This window comes from Grus americana, chromosome Z, assembly GCF_028858705.1.
Source record: "Grus americana isolate bGruAme1 chromosome Z, bGruAme1.mat, whole genome shotgun sequence".
Classification (NCBI taxonomy): Eukaryota; Metazoa; Chordata; class Aves; order Gruiformes; family Gruidae; genus Grus; species Grus americana.
Window position 1 is genome coordinate 37149039 of NC_072891.1, and position 20693 is coordinate 37169731.

At 36.1% G+C, this 20693-nt stretch overlaps 1 protein-coding gene across 3 annotated transcripts in view; it reads left to right on the forward strand.

Moving 5' to 3' along the window:
• The window catches only part of CNTLN (centlein), a 203604-nt gene that overhangs the window by 55364 nt on the left and 127547 nt on the right, over positions 1 to 20693 (forward strand). For all 3 annotated transcript variants that reach the window (XM_054810899.1, XM_054810898.1, XM_054810900.1), the window contains 2 exons: positions 2973 to 3106; positions 13377 to 13539. In XM_054810899.1, coding sequence (XP_054666874.1) covers positions 2973 to 3106; positions 13377 to 13539 — 297 coding nt within the window. The remainder of the gene's footprint in view (positions 1 to 2972; positions 3107 to 13376; positions 13540 to 20693) is intronic.

Sequence of the window (20693 nt, forward strand, 5' to 3'; positions counted from 1 at the left end):
TCGCCGACAGCATGTCTGTCACCAACAGGAGAGGATGGAGGAGATGCAGCTGGGCTCTTCACAGCTTTGCATGGTGGAAGGGTGAGAGGCAGCACAAGCTGAAACAGGAAAAGCTGAGGCTGGAGATAAGGAGAAGCCTTTTCCCCAAGGAGGACAGCTCAGGAGCGGGGGTAGGGCTACAATCTGCAAGAGGGAAATGTTATATTTGACCTCTAGGAAGTATAAATATGTTGTCTTGGTTTTTAACAATATTTTGTTGAAAAATAATTTGTAAAAACACACAAAGTTATTTTTGTAGTTAATCTCTGTTTTTACATATGCTCTTTCTGTAAATATTTGCTTGAAAATTTAAGATTCAGTTTAACTTCTGTGTTGCTGACATTCCCCATTTCTGTTACGCAACACCTGACAATCAATCTTGGATGCCGGATTGGCTCTTAACAGGTTGCTTATAAACAATAAAGAATAATAATTTCCTTATCCACAGAGGCGAAATATGACATTATCACACTACACAATATTGGGTTGTAGATGATGTTCTAATATATACACCTCAATATAAGGTGTCCCTGAAATGCTTTTAAAAAGTAATTTACGAGCAAATTCAATAATGGAATTGTACTGTTGTTCTCAGTTGATTGTAAAAATAGTTACAGATAAAATTAATTTTAATTCAGAAAAGATACCCCCTTCTGAAATTCGGTTCTGCCTCTCAGCCTTAAGTTTGGGAGTTGAACCAGCATCTCTTTTTGTACATGTTTTTCAGTAATAACACTGTATTTAACAATATTATAGATGATGTTGTATACAGACACTATTCATGTTAGTCTCCTATATCTGTGGAAGAATAAAATCAAATCTTATCAATATAAGCTACCCCAACATTGTTTTTAAAATGCATATTAGATGATGGAAATGCTAGGTCTAAATAATAGATTCTTCTTTTGGAAAAGTGGCCCTCTGTTCAGAGACTTAACTGTTACTAACCCCCCTTTTTCTTTTCTTCAGTCTCTTCTGTGAAGAAGTGTTACTTACCATTTTCAAAGACTAGTTGTTTCCAGACCTATTATAAGCTGAATTGGGGTATAAAATTCAACTTTTTCAAATTAAGAGAAAAAGCTTTTATGGCTAGTTTGTCCATTTCTTTAAAGTTTTGTCATATTTTTCTTCTGTTTTTAAATTTTGCCATTGTGTAACTTCTAAAGTTGTATTTAGGACAAAATCATTTGTTACCTATTTTTGGTATTGTACCCTGCAATGGATGATGGGAACTTAAGCATTGGAAAGACCAGATTTTTTTTTTTAATCTCTACCATGGAAAATCTCTGCAGCTCTATATTGTGATGTGAAAAATAGGCAAATAGGATTTATTAGCAAAAAGTGTGAATTATTATCTTTTTTTTCACATATACAATAACTTTTAGCTGCTGTGGAAAAAACATAGAGGAGAAACCCTAAGACCGTTTGACTGCAAGTTATAACTACCTTATTACACATCAACATTTTCATGAGTTGATAGAATGAACTATTTCCTATAACTCTAAAATCTTTTGTTATCTAAGAAAAAATAATTTTTGCTACCCAGCCTTTGAGATTGAATGATGACTTATTAGTTGGGTACACCAGGTATATAGCCTGAGATTTATCATGAAACAGATAGTTTTCCTACCTCACTCATTGATTTTCCTATTTCCTCACATTAATGCTACTGCTTTTAATAGGACATGATAATTCTTGTCCAAATTAAAATAATTTGATTGTAGTACATTTCTGATACAACCAAATATGTGTAAGATATTGTTATGCTATTTTAAAGAGACAATTAATTATTTGCATTTCAGTTATAAAAATGTTTTGATACCTTCAATATTTGAGGCGTGTTTGCTGAGAGGGAAAAATGTACATTTCCGTATTTCTTTAACTAAGTCTGTATATAAATGGAAGATAAACTAATATACTGTTGGCAGTAGATTAGAGATGCTATTCTACTAGGACGTATTTATTTTAAATTATTGATGAACCCTGGAATATTAGCCTTACTTAGAACAAGTGATTATGTCTGAGCAGCATAATACCAAAACAGGTCTAAGGCTATTGCCACCTTCTGAAACTCCACTCTAGATATTGCTGTAATATTTCTGTTTCCTTTCTTGCCTCAAAACACGCTGGGAGAATAGTCATGCAAAGCTTCTTAAGGATTGAAGTACTCTTCTAAGCTGCTAAACCTCCAGAGAACTCTAGTAAGATCACTATGTAGCTTACTCTTGCTTGAGTAAGCTGCCTTGCTGCTGTATTTCCCTCATATACCTTCACACTTTACTGACTAACTTCTACAGTAAGGCTTGCTGTAAAAGGCAAAGTATTACTTCTTTGCATTGTTTTCAGCGAGCATTTCTAGATGTTGTCTTGTATGCTTTTTCTTTTCCTGAAGAAACTATTCCTTGCACTGAATTAGAAGTGCAAAATCGGAGCAGATTTAACAAGCAGTCTTAAAAATGAATCTGTATCTATGATTCTTAGTTCATGTGTGCAATATTGTACAATTTTTGGAAAACTTAAAATGATGAATGTATAGCTAGGGTTTTTTTTTTAGGAGTAGGTTTTTTCTGTTTGATTTCTACACAGAAAACAAGGTTTAATCAGTTTAATCAGTTCAGTAGTTAAATAGTGTATTATTGCTTTGCAAAGATTTGATTGAGGATTCTCCTTCCACATGCAGCAAATGAATTAAGGAAAACTTCCTACAGTAAAGAATAGGTGGCCACCTAAAATTTGAAATATGCCTTTTTTTCTGATCTTTCACATTTTTCATACAGGCACACATGCACATATACCTGTATTTGCTTAGACCGCAATAAATATATGCATGTATGTGCACATCCATATGTCTATATATGTAGATAACATGCATAGTAGTTTTTAACTCTTTCTTACACATTACCTTTAATATATTTCAAATGCTTTCTTTGCAGAATTTGGAAACTGATTTAGCAGAGGCAAGAGAACAAATGAAGGAATTGCACAGTATATGCAGTAACTTGTCATCTCAGGTAGCTCTGAAACAGGATGAACTCTCCCAAAAGGATTGTGATGTTATCAGAGCTAAGTAAGTATTTCATGGTTTCATTAGCCTTAACTCCACTTACAAAGCACTATCTTGTATTAGAGGTATTTTTGTACAACAGTGTATTTTCATACCATTTTGTTCCACGAGATGTAAAGCTTTTGGAAGTCTGCAGGTAGATGACAGTTTATGTAGACTCCCACTGATATATTTTGACTCTTAGTATGTTATTATCTGTTTTTGAGTAGAGATGGACTTTAAAAATTACACTTCTGTAATCAGCATTGGGCCAGAGAGCTACCAGTCTCCACCGAAAGTAATAAAATACCAATACAATTAGTGACATAAACATTTAACTGGAGAGGCCGAATGCCATAAACTCAGAAAAGCTTTAAGCCTAACTTTAACTTTTTAATTAGAGTAAAATCTGATGAGTCAGCAAAAGTCTACATAGGCCTGTGCTAAAGGTTTAAAGTACAGCGCTTCGAGCTTTATCTTAGGTCTTACACACAATTTCTTTACACTGAATCTGTAAGATTAGTGCTGCATTATTTGAGTTGTGGGAAAGAATTGAGGGATGGAATGAATTATATGAATTTACTAGACTACTGAATTCCTCAAAAAGAAGATAATAGCGGAAGACGATTGGTAACCTTAACTGGATTGTCAGGAAATTATCCATTTATCACTGCTTACTTTCAGAGACATATGCAGTGTTTATCACTCTTGTGTTAGACAAATAATATGCTCTTTAATATTCCCTCAAACTGTGGTTATGCCAGAAGAGCTGTGGTTGGGATACAGAAATCATTGGTATGAATGCTCCTTTTTGCTTTCCAAGCAGAAATAATTTTACTGTTGGTAGTCAGTATCTAAGTCTTTTTGGGGAAAAAACTAGAAATATGATTTTTTATGTCTCTGACCTAAATTGTCATGCTAGTATTTGTTGAAATGTTTATGGGAAAAATCATGTCTCTTTATTTTCTTATTTAAAAGGTGTAACAGTTGGGTTTTCAAAAGTCGATAAAAATAGGCAAGTTTATGAGAACTTTTGTTGAAAGAGGCAATCATTGGAATTGTGAAATTCATCAATGGACTAATAGACTTTATTATCTTCTGAAATTACTCTCAGAAATATGTATGTGCGTGAGAGGACTAGGGGCAGCAAAGACAACATTTTGAAGTCAGGTAATTGAAGTTTGCAAAGTTGCTGCTTGTTGATTTCAGTTTAGGATGTTGCAGACTGAGTTGGCCAAATCATTGACCTTAAAATCTTTCAAAATATATTCTTTGCTATTCACTGCAAAACAACCTCTTAGAATTTGTCACAAATGTCTTGTTTAAATATGTAATTAAAATAAGTATTTTTTTGAACATAAGGTCTGAACTTCAGGTAACAAATACTTATTTTAAAGTGCATGAAGTCTTTTTCTGTATGTTTTTCCGTACAACGAACCTTCTAAATTTATAGACAAGAGTTTGGCAAACTGATCATATATGTTTTTCTGTGTGCTCAAATGTTTTTCTTCCTAGATATTTAACTGCTATTGCAATGAATGATAGTATTTTTCCATATCACTAGTATGTGAGTTATACTTGACACATTTTATATGTATATATTTGATCAGTATCATTGTAATTCAATGTCTGCTAATCTTTCTTAATGAACTGTCTTTGGCTACAAGTTTCTTGTTGACATTTCTATTATGAAAAAAGGAGGTTTATGCTAGATGGCTTGTATAGAATTCACAGTTTTAGGCAGCAGTTTCAGTAGTTAGTGATACGAACTAAGAATTTTTAGTATTCTGTATTTTTTATAGTACAGAATACTGAAGTTTCTCTTTATCTTCCTGAGGTGTCAGTACATAAATAGAACTATTTTTCTCTTGGTTCTTAATGAAAAGAAAAAAGTTGAAATAATAAAAGTCTACGTAGACAAAAGCCGAGCTCTTTCTTAAGTTAGAGAAAACAACAACTCCAGAATTAAAGGGAAAAAATCTCACTGAGGAGAAAATAAAGTCTTTACATCTTATCTTCCTAGGCCAAGATCTTAGAACTGTGTTGACTTCATAACTGAAGCCCTTGGTTATTCCTTTTTTTAAAAAAAATGATTATTTATTTTTTTTTTAGTTATCCTTGTTTAAAACTTAGTCTTATAAAAGTATTGCATCGAATACTCAGTTTTCATTTAATGCTGACAGAAAATTCTTTGACAGTGTGGAAAATATCTCCTCTCCCTTATGATGACCAGTTTCCCATCATCAATTTCAAACTTTTTGAGCTGAAAAAGACAATCTGATTTACAAATGTCTCTGTTCTCCCCACTACTCTATCTCTATCTCCCTGTCTTCTGCCTGCCTGCCTTCCCTACCCTCCCCTTTTTTGAAAAGAGACCAGGACCACGGTCATAATTATTAGAAAGAAGCTCTGGAGGAGGAAAGGAAGGAAAGTGGCTTCCTTCATTTGCTGTCGTCTTTTCATATGCAGTATAGGCAGATCCAGAAAAATACTCAGTTTAGCTGACACCTTGGTAATACTGTCTGAAATTTATACAGTAGATGCTAAAATCAATTGGAGAAGGAAGTCTCTAAGGGTCTACATGCAAACTGGTCTGGTGCTCTGTTTGTTGTGCAATCATAACTTCTTGCTCTGTTCTGCATATCTGTCAGTTTGTTAGCAAGGGGTTTTTTCACTTTAACAGTAACCACGTCTGTCGACACTAAGAGAACTGTTTTCTTTAAGGGGCAATCTTTTTCAGCAAATTGGCAGGGACCAAAATTTTTACAAAGTACTCCAGTCTTCCGGAGTACTACAGAAGAGCAGGTGTTTTTCAGAATCCCACCCAGTGTCAGTAAAAGTCTGTCACATACTTCTGAGGTGTGGAAGATAAATTTTGTAAGACCAGTGACACACAGTATTTACAAACTCCATTCTGCACAGCAGACGTCTTCAAGAAGCCACCACTTTTCTTTGCTGGCTTTATTTTTGCAAAGCACTCTTGATCTCACTGGATTTAATTTCAAACTCCTGAAGTAGCTGTGAAATGTATTTCCTTGTTATATTTTTCATGTTTATATTCAGTAGAGATTTTCTGGATCTATTTAGAGTCCCTGGGTAGCCTTTCCATTTTCATGTTCTTGAAGAATGTTAAATCTTGCCATTTGTTTCTGAAGATTAACTCCAATTCATTTCTGTGATTTTTGTTTTAAAATTATGCTAAATATCAGGATTTAGAACTTTGTGTTTACTGCTCAGCACTCAGTGGTCTGTGTCTCACTGGCACGGAGCTCTGATGGAGCTGTGGACGTCAAATTGCAGAGGTTTGCTTGACTCACTGAGACGTGAGCCTTGCTGTTGCAGGCATCCAGGAAATATTAAACTGTTTGTGAATATAGTAAGCTCTGTTCTAAAATGAATTAGAGTTTCTTGCCCCTGTGTTCTTACTGGAAGTGTGGGCCAGGACTTCATTCCTTTCATTAGTTTCTAGTTCAAATCTATCCCTGATAATTTTAAAACTACTTTTTTTTACAAAAATATTGCTCTTTTTTTGCTCCCCTCCCTCCCCGCTGCTGTTACTGTTTACCTCCATGCTGTAAATTATGAGGCAGTTGCATTTGTACTCAGCCCTTATTTTGCTGCTCTGGGATTTTCAGGTTATTCTTTGCTGTGTGCTGTAAACCATTTCATAGTATCTATGCCATTCCCCTGAGAAGTCATAATTCATAGTGCCTGTCACTGTGTTGTGTTTCTAAACTACAGGTAATGGAATCTAGAGATTTCCTGAATTACCCCAAACCCTCTTATATTCCTTTGGTAATGGAGGTAGCTGAGGTACTCAGAATCCCAGTGTATTCACCAGAACTGTGGTGGTGAAACAAAGCCAAAAACGTCACCTGAAGTGGTGAGTGTGATGAACATCAGCTCTATTTGCAGAACAGTTGTGTAGCTTCTGGAGTGACCGTAGCTACTCATTTCATTTATATCACTGGGAAGCCACAGTTTACTTTTAAATTGTTGGTATGTGCAGGACATAAAGGTTTTATTTAATATTATCCTTTAAGGATAGGAGAAAACTTTAGTTCACGTCATGTCAGATGTGAGCACCAGAGCTATCTCTATCTTAAACAATAGTATGAATCTTAAATATTGTAATTGGCAAGATAAGGTGTCAAATCTTTGAGTCTTGCTGCAGTCCAGTTTGTATTGTCTCATGTGGTGTCAACCTTGCAATGTTTAAAGCGAAATCCACTACAATTATTGTAATTTTACTTTAGTCCCCAAAATTTAGTTATGCTTGTCTATTTTGACTTGAGAAAAACCTGAATATTTGTCATAGCAGGCTCTTCCTTGTGACTTGAAGAGTGCAGCTCACTCTCTGTAAATTTCTTGGTTTCCCATTGTATTGGTCTTGAGGTATTAGATTAGAGACCGGTGGGTTTTTTCTGAGTAATATCTGGTGACTTCAATGTTAAATGGAGTTAAATACTTTCAGTGTATTGTGGTGTCTTTGCTTATGGGGAGGGTGGGGGTGATGGGGAAAATACAGACCTAGTACGTGTTTCAATTTTGGTGCTTAGCTGAGAGAATATTGGGTTTTTGAGTAGTGTTGCTGATGGTGACATTTTCTTAGATTTGTGTTTGTGTGTGTTTAGAATGTACAGTATATCAAAACATTTTATCAATATGTGCTTATATATGTATAAATATAGCCTACTTGTATGCGTACATGTACACATTTATATATTTTACAGGTGGATGTATATATTTCTATATATCTGTATGTATGTATAGAAGCATACATACATATATACAGGTGTGTGTACATAGGCACATATATTTTAAATCCCACTCATTGCCTTTGTTACATCCAATTCTTCTGTTGCATGCTCGCCTAAGAATTTCATTTTACTTAGGACTTGACATCCTTATCCTGCTGCAGTGACAGACAGGTGTCTCTCTTATAGAGTACTTAGTAGTTTGCTGATATGAGTAAGCATGTACTTAGATATTTAGATCAGAAATTCATTTTTATCTTGTAACTGTTTTTCTGGTTATCACAGGGTTGATTTTGTATACTCTCTTTGAGCATGCTGCAAGCAAAGTAGTGACAGAATCACATAGAGTCACTGAGTGGCTGAGGCTGACAGACACCTCTGGAAATTGTTTAGTCCTCCTGCTCCAGCAGGTCCAGCCCTCTGCTCAAGCAGTATCAGCTACAGCAGGCCGCCCAGGATGGTGTTCAGGACTGGAGTTCGAGTATGTCCAGGAATGGAGACTCTGCAACCTCTCTGGGTAGCCTGTTCTAGTGTTCGGCCTGTTCCAGTATTTGATCACTCTTGCAGGATAAAAACATTTTTCTTATGTTTAAGTGGAATTTCATGTGTTTTTCATTTGTATCTATTGCCTCTTTTCCTGTGACTGCGCACCACTGAGAAGAATCTGTCTGCATCATCTTTATAGACTCCCAACAGGTATTTACACATGTTGATAATATCCCCCTGAGGTTTCCTTTCTCCAGGCTGAACAGTCCCAGCTTTCTCAGCCTCTTCATGTATGGCAGATGCTCCAGTCCTTTCATCATCTCTGTGGTCCCTCATTGGACTTAATCCAATATGTCCATGTATCTCTTGTACTGAGGAGCCCAGAACTGGACACAGCACCCAGATGTGTCTTACCGCTTCTGAATAGAGGGGAAGGATCACCTCCCTCCACCTGCTGGCAATGCTTTTCTCAGTGCAGCTCAGGAAGTTCTTGGCCTTCCTTGCCACGAGGGCACATTACTGACTCATGGTCAACCTAGTGTCCACCAGCATCCTCAGGGCATTTCCTGACAAGCTGCTTTCCAGCTGGTCAGCCCCCCGCCTGTGCTAGTGCATGGGGTTATTACTCCCCAGGGCAGTACTTTGCATTTTCCTTCATGAGGTTCCTGTCAGCACATTTGTCCAGCCTGTTGAGGTCCCTCTGAATGGTAGGACAAACATGTGGTGAAACAACCACTGCCCCCAATTTTGTGTCATCAGCAAACTTGCTATGGTACACACTGTCCCATTGTCCAGGTCATTAATGAAGATGTTAAAAAGTATTGGTCCTAGCATTGGCCCCTAGGATACTCCACTAGTGCCTGGCCTTCAACTGGGCTTTGTGCCACTGATCATAAGTCGTTCAGCCATGTTCAAGTCCACCTTACTCTCCACTTGTCTGGCCTATACCTTATCACTCTCTTTATAAGCATTTTATGGAAGACAATGTCAGAAGCCTTACTGCAGTCGAGATAAACAACATCCATTGCTCTCCCCTCATCTGCTGACCTAGTCATCTCATCAGGGAAGGCTGGTTAAGCATTGTTTCCCCTTTTCAAATTCATGATGACTACTCCCAATGATCTTCTTGTCCTTTATATGGTCCATCACCTTCCCAGGCATTGAGGTGAGGCTGACCACTCTAGTTTCCCAGATTATTCTTCTTGAACATAGGAGTGACATGCTTTCTTCCAGTCCTCAGGAACTTCTCCTGATAGCCATAACCTTTCAAAGATTAGTGAGCCTTTCTCAGCACTCATAGGTGCATCACATCAAGTCCCATGGACACGTGTATGTCCAGTTTGGTTCAATGTTCCCTGATCTGACCCTTCTCCACTAATACTATGAGTTGAGGGATCTGAGATTGATGGAGGCAAGTGTTACCTTTAAAGACAGAGTTGAATAAGGCATTGAGTGCTTTGGCCTTTATGTCCTTTGCCACTAGACCCCCTGCTGTTATCAACTGTGAGCCCACTTTATCCCTTGTCTTCATTTTGCTGCTAATGTATTTACAGAAACCTCTTGCTGTCCTTCATGTCCATATGAACTCCACACAAATTTTGGCTTTCCTAACCGTACCCCTGCATACTTGGACAATCTCTCTAAATTTCTCCTGGTCTCCTGTCCCTGCTTCTACATTTTGTGTTGTTCCTTTTACATTTGAGTTTAGTCAGGGGAGGTCCTTGTTCATCCCTGAGAGCTTCCTGCTACCTTTGCGTGACTTCTTGCTCATTGGTATAGACCATCTTGGAGGAGCTGATATGTGAAAACTTGTTGCAGACAAGGCTATACCTGACCTTTACATCCCTGACCAGTTCTTCCTTGTTTGTAAGTACAAGTGAGGTACAGCAATGTGTCTCTTCTCATAAGCCTGTTGATCACCTGTGGTAAGAAGTTATAATCAAAGCTTTCCAGAAACCTTCTTGATTGCTTGTGCCCTGCTGTGTTGTCCTGCCGGCATATACTGGAGTGATTCAAGTCCCTCATGAAGACAAGGGCCTGCTAACATGAAACTTCTTCCAGTTTTCTGCAGAGGACTTCATTCTTCTTCCTGATCAGGAAGAATCCACAGGCAAGCACTATATCATCTGCATTGGACTACCCACACTTGACTCACACTCTCTTAGCCGGCTCATTGCCCATCCCAAGGCAGAGCTCCACCCATTCACACTGTTCTTGTCATCCCGGCCTGTCCTTCCTAAAAGGCCTGTACCCATGCATGTTAGCACTGCAGTCATGTGAGTTATCCCACTTTGTCTCTGTGATCCCAATGAGCCCTGCAACTGCGGACAGATCTCTAATTCCTCCTGTCATCAACCATGGGGACATGCTGTGTGCGTCTGAACAGCAACTTCATATGTGCTTATTTCCCAGGAAGACTCTTAAGAGCCTCACCCATACTGTTGTCCTGTCAGCACTCCCTTATTTATCTGCATACGCTTGAGGTGATCCTCCTTGAGCTTTGTGTTGTTCGTCACAAGGTCGCCTGTCCACATCAACCTGTGCCCTTTGCTTGCCAGCCCAGGCCACACCTCCCTCACGTGTCACTTGCTTAGCATGTCTGGACCCCATTATTCGTAGTTTAAAGCTCCTCTCGCCAAGTTGGCCTGTCTGTTACCAAAGGTGCTTCATTCTGTGAGTTTATTTGTATTGCACCATTGGTGCTGAATAATTCTTGCTAAGATTGAACATAATTTCCTCCTTCCTGTGTTAAAATGAAATAAAGGAAAGTTCTCCTTGTGGATTTAAAATGTAAAAATAGTACCTCATTCACTAAAGAGGATAAAAGCAGTTGTAATGTACAACTGCAAGTTAAGTATAGTGGTTGTGTATTTCTGTGTCTCAAGAATTTTTCAGATTGCAACTATTTTGGTTTGTGTAACTTTTTACTCCGAAAAAAAAGCAAGTGAGGATATGTATATAAGAAATACAGTTTGATTTTTAAAATGTGGCATAATGGAACTGTGACTGAGTTTCCTTATATCTAAAAATTATTGAGTTTAACATGAAAAAACATGTTAGTGTATGTTCGGACTGTGCTGCAGTTCTTGAGTGGCTGCAAGGTTTAGCTTCCCCCCCCCACCCCATCCCCTCCCCTTTAGGGTATGACTCAAAGCCTGATAAAGTCAACAGAAAAGATTCTCATTGACCTTAATACACTTTGTGGGCAGACTGTTAGAGAACACATAATACTGTGCATTCTCAGGTGACAGGCACAGATAACTGCATTGATGTTTGCATACAAATTAAAGAGCAGCAATACAGCAGAGTGGTCTTGGCAACAGTTACTACCAACATTTCTAACTGTATCTGAGGATTCAATGTTATCCCATGTTTTTCCCTTCCAGAACAAAATGAAGATCTGATTGGAGAACCTGTGCAAAATTAATATAATCTGTGTTTTAACTGCAATGCAAAGATGTGTTATTTTCTAGTATATACTCACAGTCAGGGAAATTAAACAAGTGCTTTTTTGGAAGCCTGCTGTACAGGGTATCGGAAAGTGCTAATATGTTACTGTGTCCTTATTTCTGCTGCTGTTCTTATAAACAGAATTAAATTAGTCCATATGAAGTACATACTGCAGTTGTACTTTGATTTTGTTACATAAAGAGTCCTTTACACACCTCTGCAGTTTCTAATTTGAGCACCTACTTTACATCTCATTGAGAACAGTAGGACTTAAACTCTTATGTAAGCATGTCTGTAAGTGTTGTCCCGTATTGGCCTGTTTACAGGCTTTTTTAAATGGTGCTTTTTAAACACATTAATTTGTCTGACTGTGATACTGTGTTACATGTAATTTCAATTTTTATATAATTATTCAGATGATGTACTTTTAGTCAATAATCAACATATTAAGTAGTAACAGGTCTTAAGAAATGTTTTTGGAAGTTCCCTTGAAATGGTTTCTTAGTCATTCTGCAGTTTCTCAGGAAAATACAACAAAGTTGGTATTGCTGCTTGCCTTTTGTATGGTTACCTTTGAGTGGACATCTCCAGCAGTGTTGTAAAAATGTAATGGTAACTCTTGTTGTTAATGATAATTCTAGGCATAGAGAAGTTGCATATGTGAAAGAAGTCACCAATAAAATTCTTTGAGGAATTAAAGAAGAAAATTAGTTGGAGTGATAAACTTATATTTCAGTATCTGTATGTAATATTAGTGTGAAATGTGCTTGTAAATTAAAGAGGGAATTAAATAGAGAATACATAAAAAGGGATTAGTGGAGTCATCTGAACTTTTAACACGTTACAGAAAATATTGCAAGTTTTTAGTAATGGTTTATAATAAGTAAGAGGTACTGATCTTCTTTTCTACCTTAATTTGTAAGGTCTGTCAGCAGTGCAGTGAGATTCTCAAGCAGACTGATCATACTAGATGTATCCTGTGGTTACATTAAAACACGATTCCTATTGTTGTGTTAATAGAGCTTTTATTATTATATTATATACCAAAGTTTGTTTACTTTGATTATGGTTGTTTCAGTATGCTGTACCTGCAGACAAAAAAGTAATTTATCAGAAGACATACTTTGTGTGTCTAGGGAGTAGATGCATTTCAGAAAAGAGACTTGCATTACACATACGCCACAAGTTAAAAACTTTTATCTTTTTTCTAATGGTTCTAGTTAAAAAAAAAATTAAACTTAATTTACAGACCATGTGTTCTAAATATTTTACATTATGACACTTACTGCTAAAGAGTTAACTGAATATTGATTAGAAAGTGTTGATGCAGTAGTGAAAACCAATTTATTTTAGAGCAGTTAGAGCATTAGAGGGAAATTGAAAGGCATTCCATTTTGAAACTTAACTGTTTTACAGATATTTCACAAAAGAATGTGATAAATATTTTATATGTAACTTCTAGTGTTTATAAGGCAATTGACAGAAAAATAAATAAAAATAGGAAGCTCATTATCTACAATAAAATTATTTGAACACAATTGTTTAATGGAGATTATTGTTGTTCTTTTTCTTAATTTCTCTTTATTGCTTGTTTTGCACAGGAAGGAGTTACAGGAGCTGCAAAATCTTTACAGACAAAACATTGAACATACAGCACAGCAGGCTGAGTTGATAAAGCAGCTTCAGGCTCTCAATACTGATACACAAAAAGTGCTGAAAGACCAAGAAGATGCTCACACAGCTGAAACAACATCATATCAAAAAGTATGTCATTCTGCTTTATGATCACAGGGTTCATTTTAATATCCATCCATACAATATCAATGGACAAAGTAATCAAAGCACTGTGTAGTGTTGCATCCTTTAGATCTCTGGATCTTTATTGTTGCCAAAATATGGTTGGCAGAGTGACAGACTTTATTGGCCTAATTATATCCCAGCATATATGGCCCCTTGCTTACATTGAATTGATGAGCCTTAAAAAACTGAGATTTAGTTGCATCTGAAGAAAAATAGGAGTGAATTGCCAAGCTTATAAATTTCTTTATGTAATTTTGTGTTATCTATGTATCTATATCTCCTCTTCTTTTCCTGGAAATTTCAATTAGAAAATTCTCCAGTTTGTTTTTTATAATTTAGGAGAAGAAATTTCTTTCACTTGTAAATAACTGTGAATCTCAAACAATTTTCTGGTTTAAAATGCAAAAACCTGCTCTATCAAAATTAACTGGAAAAATTGTTGCCATAATACCTTTTTAAATGGATAACATTCAAAAAAATTAACTATATTTACATTTACAGAACAGATCCATATTTTTGATGAATGCCAGGAAAAAATGCTAGCTGTGAAGAACTGTTACATGTGCACTACTCAGAACTACTCCTTTTGAGTGTAACAGATGATATGGATGTGGTTTTCAGTCTGTAAGAAATGCAGAAGATATGTTTCCTTCCTCTTTAGAAACATTGAGAAGGAAGAAAACAAGGAAGAAGTTGTATATACAACTTTTATGTACCTTCTACCAATCTTGGAACTGTTTTCTCAAATTGTGTACTGTCAGTGCTTTTTCAAAAAACAGGTGTTTCCCTTTATCATCTTACTTAGAGTATGCAGTTTGTGATAAAATTGTGAAGCTGGACCTAAGTCAAGCCAAAACTAGTACCCGTTTTCTAAAGATCTGTTTGGTTAACATTTTATAGCACACAGTGCCCAGTGCATTCTTGTGTACTTAACTCTGCACAACTTTGTCATTGACTGCAGTGACAATAGACATTAAGTCTTTTATTCGCTACAATGGTAGCCCAGCCAAGCTACAGGTAGACTTCCATCAAAGTTGTTCAGAACATGTACAAGGCAGGGGGAGTACTACCTATGTGGGGCAAGACAAAGTAAATTAAAGAATTTAAAAAGAAAACCAAGACTACAGAATGTAGCTAACAGGAGTTGCTATCTCTTTCATTTTTCATTCTGCACTCAATGCTTCTGTAGGTGTTAAATGGATCCTTTGAGTCACTCAAAAACTGAAACTGGCACAAGTGAAGATAATATGCACTCTCTTCATCAGTGATTATAAACCAATATTCTTCCAGACTAGTTCTACAACTCATGAAAGAAAATAAAACTTGGTTTTCATGAAACTGTTTTAAAGCATGACAAAACTCTTTATAAAGGTCACTTTACTTTGCATAATAGTGATTTTGCCAGTATTACTTCAATTTGGGAAAGTGTTTAACCTGTCCTATGGAAAATAATTTTGCTATTATAATTTACTTATATATTATGGAAAATTGATGGTTATACTTATATAGCTATAGGGGCAAGCCACTTCTAAACTGGGCTTGGCTCAAAATTCAGGGTTGCTTCAGAAAGCTGGTTTACAGTTCTTAGTCTGTCTAAGCAGGACTTAAGAGTCCAGCTTAGCTGATTGTACAAGATCAAGAATAGCATGGTTTTGAAGATAAGCCCTTTTTTTTAATAGCTGCCAAATAACTTCAACTCACAGGTGAACCTAAAAGTTGCTGATTTGGAGGTGTTGAATTCAATATTTGTCAAACATGGAGGAGTAAGCTTTGCCTCTTAAACCAGCAAAAGCCAATTCAAATATTCTCACAAATTACTGTTGTGGAGCCGTTAAGCTATCTTTTTGTAAAATAGCAAAATGTCTAATGCACCTAGAAAAATCTGTTCTTTTTTAGTTTTAATAAAAATGTTTAAAAAAAAATTACATTCCCTAAGTCAGAGTGGAATAGATCTGATAATGTTTGTGGCAAATTGAGTTGAGAGAACTTGGAAGCGGAAAAGGAGTTTCTTTATCATGACAATGCTGTTCTGCATTTCTGATTAGAAGAACTGTATAAAATACCCAACTGTAATTGCTCAAAATGGCATGCGTTTTCCAAATCACAAGATACACAGTCCTACTGAAATTACAGCAGGCCTTTATAAAACTCATCTTCTATAAAAATAATACAAATGCCTGTTTTTCCCTTGAATGCAAAAGGCAAACTATTGCAAATGTGTGTTCTGTTTGTCTTCCATGCATTAATAATAGGCAGGCTGCAATAGCTAGATAAGGATGTGTCAGCTATTCCATAGACATATTCACAAAGGAATATTTTCCTACTGCTCTGAATGGCATTGAGCCTATCAGTGTGTACATCCTATGATATATTGTCCCTTACAGCAAGATCAATGACCTCTCTGTTAGTGGTCAGATAGGCAGTATATGCTATAGCTCAGGCATTATGGTTGGCTCACATATTCCAAGTTAATCTTAACAGTTTACCATTTAGGAAGAACAGCTCTTTGTGCTGATGTTAATGTGTAGTATGAAACAGTAGACTGAATAAAAGAAAAAAACATTTCTGATAAACCAGATCAAGGTCATGAACTTGCACTGGATTATGTGTAAATCCATTAAGAACCACAAATTCTCTTCCAAGTCTAGCTGTAGTGGGCAGCATACACACATGAAGATCTGTAGTCTGTTTATTCAAGTTGTGTTGACTTGAAATACTGCTACCTTTTTTTTTCCTTTAAGTACAAATTTTAAGGGTGCTGTGTTCTACCATAACTCCTTTACATTAGAGCATTTATGGAAACAAATTGGTTTCTCTTTCATATTGCAGCTGTAGTTCTCATTCTCAAGGATAGGGAATATTTTTCTAAAATGTATAGCATCTGTTTTAGTGGTCCCAAATGCTCCGGGGACTTCATTCCTGTGCTGGATTTAATGAGACTCAATAGATTTGTCCTCACCAACAATTTCAAGGTGGAGAAACTTCAATCAATACTAGGGATAATAAGACAAGAAGAGATTCTGAACTCCTTAGCCAGCTTATCACAGTTTTCTGAAATTTACAATTTAGAGCCTTTGTTTTTATAATGCAGTACTTTCCCTTGATCTGATGTGGCCTTTAGGTTCCCTGTTAATCATACTGATTAAAGATCTCTTAGTGGAAGGCCCTTTTAGTGAAGTGAAAATACCGTTATTTGTCATTAAATAGGAAACTGTAATTTGTCTCCTGGAACAACAAATAGAGAATACTGTGAATGGTGGTACAGTACATGTCTGTGATGAAGAAAAGTGTTGCTCAATTTTGGCATAATTAGAAAACACAGCAAGAGTTTTCAATTATGAGGCATTGCAGAAGTCTGAATCAAGTGCACCAGAAGGTATATAAAAATAGGATAGTGTCAGATGCATTTCCAGGTGCTGTGGTTTATTTTGTTGCCTTTGCTAGGCTTTCTCGTGGTGTTGGTGTATGGAGATAGTTTGCTTTACTTCAAGCCTGAGAAATTGTAATCAGAATGTCAAATTACTGGCTTTGCCATTCTAAGGCTAAATTTTACCACTTCCAGGCTTTTTTGTGACTGCAACAACCTTTAAGCATATTTGAAAATCACATAAATGTGTTTATTTTTATGTAAGCAGCATTAAATTCACAAAATAAAAACTAAACCCCTATAGATGTGTAAATGGTAGTAACAATGCAGGTTCTCCCTCAAGTTGGAACGAAAAACCTAAGTTCTTTCACATATGGTAAGAGCTGAGAGAAACTAATTGTCCAGTGAAATATGCTGAAGCCCACATTGGTAATAAGTGAACCATCAGTTTAGTAGTCCACTTCATCTGTGAAACCTTTTAGAAACTCAGATCTTTAATAAAAATTATCTCACACTTTAGTTCAAGCTCCGATTCTGTTTTCTGTTCTTGGGAAGTGTGTTAATTAGGTTTGTCTATTTCTTGTATACCAAACACCAGTACAGTTGGTCACATGCTAGCAAACAGATTTTGGCATCAGATGTGCCCATAAGTTAAAGGTGAAGAAATCCTTGGGTAGACTCTGGTCTCTCATGGTGATGTTAAACTCTGCACTCACAGCCGATGATTTTCATGCTTGAAAGACCCTCTATTGATAGTGTGCTATAGTCCCTGTGCGTAACGGTGTAGACTGGTATCTGCAGAATGCTTAAGTATTTGGAGAAAAAAAAAAGTAAATAATCTATAATTCTAAATCTGTCACTAATGTTTGCAAAACATTGTCTTAGTATTTCTGGCAAGGATAATGTATGTTTTACAATATGCGAGAAATTATGTAAACTGGTAAGAGTGCAAGGGGAGCACATGAAGAAAGGAGGAAAAATCTTAAGATTAAGCTTACTTAAGTATGTTTGTGAGTAATGCCATTTTTGATCTGAGTTAGAATTAGAAAATTTAAATGTATCTGAATTTTTTATGTATAATCGATATATCTGAATTTTATGTATAAATGATACCCATTGCAGTATGAATTATTAACATTTTTCTGTGTTAACTAGGACTGGTGTTCTTCACAAGCCAGCTGAATGTTCTCTGACAATACAGTATAGAGAAGAAACCTAAATAGTAGCATTTCTAATCTATATAATCAAATCTAATTGGTAGCATTTCACAGTGAAGTTGTTGCCGATTAACACAGTCTTTCTGAGAGAAATGTGACAAAATATTTATATATTCAAAAAGCAATCCACAAACCCCACCATTAGATAGCCATATCAACACAAGGAGTTGCACAAAACTGATTAGGTGGAGGAGTACTGGAAGACTACATTGGTGGAGGAGATGGAAATCAGTCAGAAAACAGGAAATACTGGATTCATTGAAGTGCATAAACTCATCAGTTTGAATTATTTGCAGTAACAACACTGATGAAGGCGGCTGAAATGTCCTTTTCTTTTATGTTCTCTTCTGTTATTTTTGAGAATGTATGTTGCTAAAGTTATCCATTTTATATGGTTTCCAAAACAATCATGGTATTTGTAATTATGTAGTACCATAAAGTTGAGGAAAGCATGTCTTCTCTTTTAGCTTATAATAATGACTGTTGCTTGCATGTTGTTTGATGTTACTTATATCCATTCTGTACTTTCGTTTTTCTTCTTAACCTCTCACTTGTGTCTGACATTTTTCTCTTGTATCATAGGTAAGCTTCATGGTCTTTCATCTTAAAAAATCACTCACTCTCTGCTTTTCCATTTTAAAACTAAATGCCATATGCTGTATATAGTCTGTCTGGAGTGCCTCTTCAGTTTCACCGAAGAGCTTCTCCAGCTAATTTCTGCCCTCTTTTCAAATTGTCATAAACAGCATGGTCTTGTAATGTGGATTTCTGCAACGGTGCTGTAATAATTTCCCTTATAGTTTCATTGTATCTTAATTTAGACTAATTTTTTTCATTTGTGTCATTACTATATGTTCAGTATTGCTGTATGTTTGGGTTCATTTATTCAGGTCTCTGTAATACACTGGCTTTTTAGAGTGTGAGCATTTAGATAAAACATTTAATGTAGGGAAATATTTGTTTTACACCCAGTGTATATAATTGTCTACTGTTGCATTTTAATGGATGGATCTACCTTAGTGTTAGCTCCTCATAGGAGTATACTTTTGAAGGAAATCTCCCGGATGTCCCCGCTTTCTGTGCTTTAGTTGATACCGTAGAAAAGTCTATGAGAGCATTAACTAAATGCCTTTTGGATTATGAAATTGGAGATTATTTTGGAACTGGAAAATGTGTCCCAGCTCTTAATTGGCATTCAGTACACAGGAGCAGTCTAAATCTAGTTTAAAATAAATCTTGCACCCTTGTATAATATTAGTGTTGGTCATTTGTGTCAACTCTGCATGTTTTTTCCAGTTGCACTATGATTCTGGCTAACATACAATACAATAGAGAGCGTGGCCTAATGGCTTAATTAGTTTTACTCGGTTTAGTTGGAATACCTCAGCTTTCCTTGGTCTGACCTAACTTAATTTTGTTGTCACACATATTTAATGTATGTCAGTACTTTACCTCATGCCACACTTATCAGGCTGTTAAATATTTTCTGTTGCATGTGGGCAGGCTTTAGAATCACATCTTTTGGTTCTCCTGGAAGTTCTAGCTTTGGTCTGGGATTTTTAGGATACTTGATGACATTAAGCACGCCTATTGTTCTAATGAAGTTTTCTGTTTTAAGTAACTCTTCAAAGATCTAGCAAAAAAGTGTTTTCTAGTAAAATCAATTAAATCAATATAGGAAATTGTTAGGGTAGCTGAGAAATACGGGATACTTTATTTTTTGTAATTCAGCTAAGTTACTCTTCCTTCCTGACTGATAAATAATGCTCTTCTGTCATACAGACTAAATTTATTACAGTGTACTGATTTCAGATACTTTTAATCTTTTTTTATTTGTTTTTAAGTACCTTCATGTGTAACAGTCTACATTGCCTGTCAGAGAAAAGACAGCTCTAAGGCATTAGAAAGAGATTCTCAAAATACACTCAGCGCAACAATTTTTGCAGAGTACAGTCTTGTGTTGCTGGCTGTTGCTTTCTTTTTTCTTCAACTACCAAATTTCATAAAAGGTATAAAGAATGATTTTAAATATTTTCCTTTGTCTTTCTATCTTGTAAACATAAATATTTTTTATATTTCTTCTTGGGGATTAAACAATTTACTGGGTAAATCTCATGTCTTATTGACATTCATGTAAGGTATATCCACTCACTTATGTACAGTCAAGATTTCACTCCTCTTTTCTGTGAAGCTTGCTAGTGCTGAGATAAATAATTTACAATATTTTTCTCTTTCTTTTGAATTTCCTGCTCAATGTTCCATCTCTAGTCCTCTGATCTCCATTTTACGTCTTTCTCCACACCTGACTTTCTATGTCTTTATTAATGGTAGACCTGCTTCACCATGTTGTGCAATTCTGTGTGGTCTGGAATGTGCTTACTGCAGTATGATGAAATGCAATGCCTCTTTTAAAACAGGGTCAGAAATTAGCAGAAACCCCCAAAATAATCCCATGTAAACATTAAGCATGTATTAAATCTATAAAACAGGCCATGGCCATAAATGAAAAGATCGGAAGCCAAATGGAAATTTGG